At 36.4% G+C, this 10367-nt stretch overlaps 1 protein-coding gene across 1 annotated transcript; it reads right to left on the reverse strand.

The window, feature by feature from the left end:
• Positions 1-718: 718 nt before the first annotated feature.
• Positions 719-4187, reverse strand: LOC100247799 (uncharacterized). The gene is made up of 7 exons (XM_002282134.4): positions 3838-4187; positions 3394-3511; positions 3072-3160; positions 2922-2968; positions 2724-2812; positions 2112-2245; positions 719-1906 (listed from the first exon to the last, which is right to left on the reverse strand). The coding sequence occupies exons 1-7, from the start codon at positions 3922-3924 to the stop codon at positions 1199-1201; spliced, it is 1272 nt and encodes a 423-aa protein (XP_002282170.1). The 5' UTR covers positions 3925-4187; the 3' UTR covers positions 719-1198.
• Between the last annotated feature and the right edge of the window lie 6180 nt (positions 4188-10367).

Genomic DNA, 10367 nt, shown 5'->3' on the forward strand with positions numbered 1-10367 from the left:
ATAATGGGTAATACCCAAATTCAGGTATGTCAAGGCCCAAATAAATCCAATTTTGAATGTCTAATTAAAAGCCATGATGAGTTAAAAGGGTAAGGAGATCAGGAGGCCAATGTCCCATCCATTGGAAAATGCACTAGTCTTTTGTTGGAGATTCCAAGGAGAATATGCATATAGTTGGTAAGAAACTACAATTAGCTGAGAAGGGTAAGTATGACAAATATCCCTGGCATGACCATCACCCATTACTGCTTCTGTCCCTGTTCTTCTTCTCAAGAACCCCAAAAACAAATGAAAGGGGACACTGTAAACCCACCAGCTACAAAGAATAAATTCCAAACGCTTGACTGTGGCAGTAGAAACACAGCCCTTTGTCCGCTTCGAAATCCAGTCTCTAGCTAAACAACAAACCCAAATTAGGGAGTAGTGAAAGAAGCCAGCCACAGATTTTCAAACGTCACCTCTCACCAACAGAACCACCTTGATGCCTCCAGGACAATGCGTTAGACGACAAAACCAGGTGCACAGTTTCAATTCCCAACAACACCCTCTCATACTTGCCTGTAATCAGCTCAACCCTCCCCCTCCCCTCCATTTTGACTTCTCAAGCTACAAAACACGACACATATTCCTACTATCTCCTGCCATCGTTGAAACCAATATAAAAAGACACATACGTAGTTAAACAACTACATTATAATACGTAGGCAAGAAAACAAAGTGAAAGTCTTCAAACTCTGGGTCTTTTTTTATTATAAACAGAAGTCTCACCAAGCACATCACAGATTAATAAACTACCATCTTCACAAGGGAAGGAAGAATAAAAGAAAAGCAAAAATAAAAGGAAATGTTGAGAATTTGAATTGAAACAGAGATTTTTCCGAGCTTCGTTTTTTCTTGGAAACTTCTTGATTTCCAACCAAAATGATTTCCAATGCAGTGTTCGCCGTCTCGACCACGCTATCTTGTTCCCATGCTTCGTAGACTCAAGGCCACACAGCTCAAAATGGGACATGGTGCACACTCTCTCACACCCCGCCTAGCACGTAGTCTTTTTTTTTTTTCTCTTTTCTAACTCTTGGTCTCACCAATCAACTGTTGTGGGTACGTTTAGGGGAAATATTAATAAATCAATTATTAGCAGTGGTGTCTTGTTAATTTAATATGTACTTTTCTTTTCTTTTCTCAAGTCATCTTTCTTTCAAAACCGCTGAGATACTGACATGTGGCGGCGTTTGAGCTGAGGAGAGACGATGGAAATGAGGCCACCAAGTGGGGGCCTCATCTTCGACCTGTAAATCATCTCGTCGTATGGCCTCCTGTAGAACTTCAAAAAGGGCAGAAACGATTCACGAGACTTGTCGGCCCTGCTGACGTGGCACTCCTTCCTGAAGAACAGTGCGGGTGATTGGAGGAAGGATGGCCTTGGGGTCCTCGGATGGTTGATGCTCATGGCGTCGTTTTTGCCGTAATTGGTTCGCTCCGGCAGTGGAGTCGAAGCAAATAGGCTTTTCTTGGCCGGCCTGCTGGCGCTGCCGCCGTAGATGCCTCCGCGTGGCGTCCTGGCAGCAGGAGATGCGAAGGAGAGTGATCTGGCGTTGAGTGGGGAAATCAGGGCCGGTCCCAGCATAGAAGGTGAGGGGCTGGTGGGCCCAACTTTCGAACCTGACGTGTCGGCCAATGAGAGGTACCAGGGTTTCAAAGAGTCGAAGTGGTGGGAAACTGTGAATGAAAATCGTGAGGATGAGCATGACCCGATCTTCGCCGTCGACGGTATCGAAGAGGGGTCAAACCGGAGCGACGAGGCTCGCGGATACGATGAGAAGTCGTTGAACTCCAGAGACTCCTCAAAGTCCAGCGAAGAAACCACCATCGTCGCCGGAGATAACTCCAGGAACGGTCGAACGCCCTGCAACCACCAAATTCAAAATATAACGACATAGCTCAAACAAGCGTGAAGAATTCCGATTTGACTCAAGCTTCATGGCCCACTGAAGAAAATAAAAAAGGCAGTAAAAAGCAAGCGCCATGTATGGCGTTTCAACAGAGTTTGACAATAGCGTGCAGCATGCAGCGTGCAGGACAAAAATTCAAGCATAATTTGAATTTTTTACCTTCCACAGATAAGAGAAAAGCGAGGGAGGATCGATGACAAAAGCCTTGTGAAGCCGACCGGGGTAATATTCGGCTACAATTTTCAGTGCAGTCAGCAATAAATTCATAAAAGCCGAAGCCGATCTGAAAAAGCCTGCATTAGCACGCGTTTAAGTTCTTCAAATGGTGACTCTCAAAAGAAATAAAGATAAAATTGAAGATTTCTATTTTAAAATAATAAAAATAAAAATCAGTGCAGAGCAAAGAGCAGAAGATATCAGTTCTGCCCTGTGAAAAAGGTTGATATTGACCAATTCTAGGAAGATAACATCAATTCCCACATATACCCCTACATTCCCGACCATTATCACGAATGGACATCGACATCTGAAGGGCAAGCCGGGCAATTTCTGAGAATATTTCAGAAATTGCCGGCTCTCCGACACATGGGACGCCTGCTCTGCAACGTGCGCTACTAAAAATAAGATTTCAGAAAAACAAAAATAGCCTTAATGCGCTCGTAATAGAGATTCAACTTGTGGCGTTGGAACTAAAATGACCAAAGCTACCCTCAATTTTCAAAATCCTATATTATTATGAAGGGCAATGGAGTCATTCCGGATGAAATGTACCTGCGTCAAAGAGGAGGACGAATTGCTCGACGTTTCTAGGCATGGTTTGAATCGCCACCTCCAGTGTAAAAACCAGCAAACGAGTAAATCTGAAAAAAAAATTCACCCGAAAAAAAAAATTGGAACTGATTAAGACGTAGAAAAGGAAAGCAGAATTTCTGTTTTTGTTTTTAGTTCTGTTTCTGTTATGTTACTCACAGTTTCTGTGAATGAAACTTCTGGTAGTCCTGCTTAATTCGAAAAATCTGCAACAAAAATACAAAAATGTCACTTGCTTTTGTTCTTGTGTGCAAAAATATACGAGAGAGGGAAAGAGAGAAAAAGAAAGGGAAGGAAAGAGAAAATTACCATTACAGGTCTTGACTCTTCATCGTGGCCTGCGACGTAAGCGACGCCTTCAGCGAGCTCGGCGGAGAACTCATCCGCGATCAAATGCTCTGTTTTCAAAACGAGAAATTAAAAACAGACACAACATTTTTTATTTTTAGTAAACCGACTTTAGTGAAGTGTTCACTTTAACGGCTAATTCAAAGAAGAAAAGCGAGATTCAAAAAACAAAAGCGAGATTCGATTTTAACTCAACAGACAAAAAGAAGAGAAGATTCAAGCAAAAGATCGTCCAAGCTGTTTTGTTTCTTCAAGGAATTAGTAGGAAAAAAAAAGGGTGTACCAGTTCCAATGCTCTCTCTCCAAGAAAGGCAAGCTCTCAAGTGCTTCGCAGCCTTCCTCACACTATCACCTTTCGCTCTCAGAAACCGTTCCACACAAGCGTTGTTGCAAAACTTCTCCTGCAAAACAATACTTCACATCAGAAATTTCACAGCAAACTTAAATCCATATATAAACCTACTGATCTACGCCACTCAAGGCAGAAACGGAAACAGAGATTCCAATGACTGAAACCAACAGAAAATGCTTCGCAGCTCAAAAATATTCCTACAGCAATAGTAACACTAACACCTGTGCAGCCAAATCAAGGTACAACTGCTGAATCATAATTCATCATAAACTACCTCTCCTTTTTCAAAGCCAAAAATGAAACTATGAAAGCAACACTCACAGGAGAACAGTACCCACACTCGTCTGAAACAGTGAAACTTACGAAAACACCAACCTGTTTCACAGTAAGTGGAGCTTGCTTTCTGAGAAGCTCAAGTACAGCTTCAACTCTCTCTTTCTCTTTCTGATCTTTCTTCCCCATTTCAAGACTCCGACACGACCAAGAAAATCTCAAGAAAACGCTAATATACCAAACTTCTGCCTCACGCAATCATTAAAGAAAAAAAAACCCTAGCAGTAGCTCAAGGTGGAGAGAGAAACGGAGAGAGGTTACTGCGTTGAAGAATGAGAGAAAGAAGAGAGAAGCCCTATTTATAGCAAACGACGGCTGACGGAGGCCGTTGAAAGCAGCTTCGAACAAACAGCATGAGGTTCGATAGCGATCCGTAACGGAAAACGTCGGCTGCATTTAATACTTTTCCCTTTTTGCCCCTGTTCTTTTCGGTCAGAAACTCAGAACAGTTGTTTTAGGATGCTGGTATTCCAATTGGGAAAAATAAAAAATATATATAATAATGGAACTGGCAGAAGTCAAAGGCTGCAGTGGCATTTGATGTAGTTTCGGGAATACTAGAGGTTGCAATGGTAAAATGGGAATGATAAGATCCCTTTATTTGGAGTCTCGGCGTGATGATGGGCCCAAGGGAAGAGTCTAACCCGTGAGCGGATATCGCGGGATAATCATGCTGATGAGTTGATGTTACTGTGTAGATCTGAAGTTTTCTTATCCTTCCCTACACCTTCTTACACCCTATCATTTTCTCTTCCAAGATCATATGCAAGTATTTAACAAATATTTTTATATATATATATATAATAAGTTTTTGATTAAATTTAAAAAATCATTTATAATATTTTCGAAAAAATATTTAATAAATAATATTTTTAAAAACACTTTTACGAAAATAGAGTACTCATAAAAGCAATCTTATTGAAGCTACAAAAAAGAAAGAAAAAAATTAATCAAGTGATGATTCGAGTGAGCAAAAATAGTGACAGCTTCTTTCTGGAAGATTCCGATTAGAGAAGCAAGATCAATAAATACTTTTGTCCCGCTAAGATACTCACGCTAATACAATAACACACACTAACCCATAAGTCAAAACCTTGATATTTGTCTTTCAAATTAAATTAAATTAAATTAAACGTTTGAATTCCGTCTCTACCACGGCGGAGACCATTTTCACACTAGGAGACTTGCACCACAAGGTCGCCGACATTCTCTACGTGTCAATTTTTTGACACGCTTTCTTCGGTTTTTTTTAATCTCGCTCGGTACATATAGGCATAGGCCTCTACCCCCTCAGTCTCCCCTCCATGCCCCAAACACCTAAACCCAAAGTCAAAAACTCCCCGCCCCCACAAACCTAGAAGGCAAGGGTTGGCATTATTAATTTTATAACAGCCCACTACTAAAAAGTTGAAGCTCGTCGCTTAACTATAGAGAAAAGGGGGTGGCGAATTTAGATCAATAGGCTAAAAAGCAGCAAAATTAAGCGTAGTTTAGGCTTGCAAATTGAACATTCCAAAGCGAAAGGGCGAAACTTTATCGTGATAATTAAAAAACTAGTATAAAGATGGTATTTAGTGTAGGATTTGTTTCATTTGTCGCTATTCAAAAATATGAGAGATTCTCCGTCTTTTATCATATAGTTTTAATTTAATTTATTTTTTGGTAGGGTATAAATTTAATATATGATATGTCAGGGGCGGATGGTTGGTCAAGAGATGATGACTTTGGGATATGATGCTGTTGCACATATTCTTTCCCACGTGGTCCAAGTGGTACTAAAGTGGGGTTTTCTCTCCCAATCTAATCTAAAAAAATCCCACCTTCATTTCAAATTTGAAACGCAGCCCTCCCTCTCCCTCTTCTATCATCACTCATCTTCTTTTATCTTATTAGTCACAGTGTGAGTGTGTGCGTGGTGGCTGCTGATCAATTACCCACCCCCAGCGACCTCTTTACTGTTCCATTATTCAATCATTGAGTACCACCTACCTTGTTCCTTGGCCTTTCAAATTCAAATTAATCTATTGCTTTGATCTCTAATAAAATACCCGAGTAAGCCTGAACCACCACCTACACATAATAAGACCAAAACCAAGGGAGAAGCCAACAAGAAAATTCCCAAATTTGAGGGGGTAGGGCCTTCACACTCTTTCTTCGTTTTACATATGTTCCAACGAGTAACTAGATTTCGGGGAAACTTGTGAAACCCATCCTGTCTATACGAAACCAGGCCAAAGCCGAAGTTCTTGGAATTCAACATGCATTTTCTTTCTCTCTTTTTTCTTCCCTCTTTTCTCCCTCCTTTTTGCAGTGTGGATAGTGATTTTGAGAAACAAGGGGCTGACATATGTAAGTTGATTTGGAAGCATGCATGCATGGTTGATTCAGAATCTGTGTCTCCCTTTTATTATTTTTTTTTCCTTTGGCAGTGAACTTTTACATAATCTACCTTCATACGTACTGAATAAAGGTATACATCAACTTACTCGAACCATACATGTAAATTGAGAGGAAAGTGATCTAACAAATGGTTGGTTTACAAATGCTCAAGAAAATCGGTCGGCCGTCTTCCCTACTGCCGTGAATTCGATGGGTATATGCATGCATGTCTTTGCCATCGCAATTAACATAAATGGTTGGTTTTCAGAAGTTCATAAGCTTCTATATATCATAATTATTATACATTTACACTAAGAGGGAGTGTTTGACACAAATAAAATAAAATAAAAATAAAAATTCTAATTATAAACTTTCATAATTTTATTTATTTTTATTGTATTTTGTTATTGAATCATTTTCACACTAAAATTTAATTTTAAATTTCCATTTTGAAAATTATATTTCAAAATTTAGATTTTCTTCCAAGTTTGTTCATTTAAGGTGTTCAAAGAAAAAAAAAAATCTTGTAAGGAATATAGGAATGGCAACAGGGCACGTTCGGGACGTCCCCATCCCAATCCCGTCCCGTTTAACTTTTTTAAAAAAAAAAAAAATTACTTTTAAATTTTTAATTACATTAAAATAAATATATTTTATAAATAATAAAATTGTTATATTTTTTATAACTTATTTTATTAAATTTTTTATTATTATCTATATATTAAAAATAGTAAAATAAAATTTTAAATTAAATTTAATTTAATTTTAAAATTAAATTTATATATAATCGGGATGGGATGGGGTAATACCCGAACCCGCCTCGGGTTTAAAAAAAAAATCACATATCCATCCCAAACTCATTTATTAAATTTAAATCTGGTTCCATTAGGGGCGGGGCGGGGCGGGTATTTGAAAAAACCCACCCCGTTGCCATCCCTAAAGGAATATATGTATTGGCAAAGATGAAAATAAAAACTTAAAGACCGATAAATCAATATAAACCAAATAAAATTAAGTTTTTTTTTTATGATTATAAAAAATGGTTTAGTTTGAGAATTTTGAAAATCTACTTCCTTAATTCTTGTCTTCCATAACTGATAAAAACAAAACTGAATCAAACTAATATTTTAAACTTTTTATCTTTTATGATTTATAATTATTCAATGTTTCATGAGCTATTTTAATACTATTAAGTAACTATTGCCTAATTAATTTCAAATTATATTCATTATATTTTGAACTAGAAATTTTAAATATATTTCAAACTTTAAAACTAAGTTAGTTTTAATTAATTTTAAAAATAAGTTGGACTTGACATTTAGTTTAATTTGCCTCCAACAAATCATCTAAATCTAATCCAAGAGTATAATAAAAAAAATTTAATAGGGGTTAGTTGGTCATGGGCCTACCTTTAACCTAACTTAATTAACTTAATTTTATTAGGCTTGTAAATGGATGGATGGTTTACCATACCTTCGTTCTCTCATTCCGAGTGATGGGGTGAAACATACGTTTCTTAATACGATCAACCCATGATGAAATGGCCCGAAAAACTTTTCCACAACTTGCTAATTAAAGAAGGAAAAAACGTGGAAAGAACTCACCAACGTATATTAAAATTTGAAAACTAGTTTAACGGTTTTAAAATGATTGGTATGGAAGTCGTGATTAGGCTTTTAGGCAAGGAGAAAAAAAGGGGGAAAAGTTGAAATTGACGTGTAGTGTTAACGTTGTAAAAGGGAGGGTGAGGTGGCAAAGGGGAAAGTGGAAATGTAGAAGAATAAATAAAGTGGGAATGGACTTAAGGAGACATAAGTGAAGTGCTTTTACATGAAAAAGCACCGGTTACAGAGACGAAAGCATGATGAGTCTCTCCATTTTAAGGGCGTGTTGACCACAGCTCATTGATTCTTCACTTGATGGCTAGGACCCATCTCCTTTTGGGCTGCTGCTGCTGCAGCAGTCTGAGCAACAACCACCACCACCACCACCACCACCACACTTCTCGTCCCCACCGTTCTAAAAGTTTTGTTCCGATCCCTAACCTATCTTGTACTACTCTTCACATGCTGACCATACATGCCCCCTTGAATCTTTGATCATGATGTAATGAGGACAATTGGACGGGACACTTGAAAATTGATGTCTATTTTGAAAGATTCCATTCAGTCTGTTAGAGATCCAAATCCCAATTGTATGATACCATTCATACTATACTTGATTTCTTTTATATATATATATAGTTTGACTAAATACCTACAAAAATATATAAATTGATTTTTAATTTGAGACAATAAACTTAAAGGATTCTTGTATTTTAAATAAAATTATTACTATTTTCTAATTTTAAAAATTGAAACAAATAAGGCTATCCAATAGCCGAAATCCTCGTTTTAAAAAACAATTTTTAATAACATTCTTTTTTAATGAGAGTAAATAAGACACAATATGAACAAAAAAAGTAAAAAGAAAAGGAAACATAATCGTATTCTTTTCTTTTACATATTTTATATATATTTTATTTATCTAAAAAATGGAGGAGTATATCTCTAGACAACTAGATATATAGACAAATTAATCCTGTGTTAGGAATGAGATTTGACTTGGTCTATGTCAATTAAAAATAAAAAGATAAAAGGGTATTGTATTACAAAACAAAATATTATTCAGGATCTGAAATTTTTTATGAAGTTTTATTTAGAATAGTTTTTTATTTTTTAATTAATTACAAACTGAATTAAAACTATATTGTATAAATCAAAATAGGGTTTATGTTGAAAGTAATATTTTTCTTAATTTCGCATTAAATAAAATTAATCAAACATAAAAACTCTTATTGAAAAAAAAAAAGTTGTTGGCTTCTCAAAGTTGAACCAAATGAGGCCAAATTTGAAATCTAAAGAAAAATAATTAATAATTTTATTTTTACTTTTTGAAATCAAACTACATGAAAAGACGGCATGTCAACTGCGATCCACGAAAAGAATAACTGCAACAATGGCGGCCCATGAGCCCCAAACCGTACCATGAGATATGGTAAAGTTTGAATCAAAGCTTTATCCATCATAATCACAACCAGTGAAAGCTATAAATTTGGGCATCTGCTGTCCAAATTAAAGTCCTAAAAAGCATTACGAAAATATTGCTGATACATGGAGTCATGCCCGTTGGGAAAATCAAAATCACACCGAACGAAAAACCAAGGGCCCCTAGACGATCAATAATGCAGTTTCAGTTTAGGCGGAAGGAGACAACACTTAAACTAAAAGCGTGGTTTCATTAGTGGGTATTCAGTGTGTGATTAGACCATTAATTCTGAGGGATTGGACCCCCAAAACATGATGATTTGTGTCTCCACTTCCATGCCATGAATCAAAAGCAACTTTAGAATTCAATTTTGGTTGAGTGGATGAGGATTGATTGATCTGAAACTGAATATGTCTGATGCCCTTGACTCTCAGGTATGGTATTTCACTGTGTGAAATTTTACCAGAACTGGGCTTCCAAAGGGATGTCATGATGATAGGGGTGTTTGAACCTGAATGGCACAGACCTGTAAAAGACCATCACAACTGTTACATGTGTCCTACTATTAAAGGGATGGACGGTACGTTTGTACCTACCAATTTATGGTCAGTTTCTTTACCAACTGTGTTCATAAGACTCCAACCATACACCACTTCTAGGTCAATTATGTAAAGGGTAGACCACTTCTGCTGCTTATTGATTAAAAAAAAAAACAACAAACAAAACAAAACAAAAAAACATGCTTCACAATCATAAAGAAGTTTTTTTTTTCCCTTCAAATTAGAATACAAATTATTTCAAATAATATATTTAAATTTATTTTCACTTATTTAATAAAATATATATATAAATAAATAAATTACTATATTTAAAAACATAAAAAATATTTTGAATTCTTTTACAAAATTTTTGTTTTATAAAATATTAAAGAGCAACATTAAGAAATAGTAATTAAAAACTGTTTTCAAAAACACCTTTTAAATAAATTTTTAGAGTCATATTTGATTTTGAGAATTTAAAACATTTTTTAAGTTTAATAAGAATTTCTATGCTTAAAAAGGGCCAAAAAAAAAAAGGAAAATTACATGCAGCAGAGAAGATTGCAGGCTTACAGCTCAGCTGGTGAAGTCAATTCTTCGAGCGTGAACCACTTTTCCAAGGACACT

Source organism: Vitis vinifera, chromosome 5 (genome assembly GCF_030704535.1).
Source record: "Vitis vinifera cultivar Pinot Noir 40024 chromosome 5, ASM3070453v1".
NCBI classification, from domain to species: Eukaryota; Viridiplantae; Streptophyta; class Magnoliopsida; order Vitales; family Vitaceae; genus Vitis; species Vitis vinifera.

Coding starts and splice junctions, on each gene's coding strand:
- LOC100247799 (XM_002282134.4), bottom strand. CDS start 3,924: ATGGGGAAGAAAGATCAGAAAGAGAAAGAGAGAGTTGAAGCTGTACTT. Junction 3,161..3,393: donor GAGAGAGAGCATTGGAACTG/GTACACCCTTTT, acceptor TTTTGAAAACAG/AGCATTTGATCGCGGATGAG. Junction 2,813..2,921: donor AAGTTTCATTCACAGAAACT/GTGAGTAACATA, acceptor TTTTTTTTTCAG/ATTTACTCGTTTGCTGGTTT.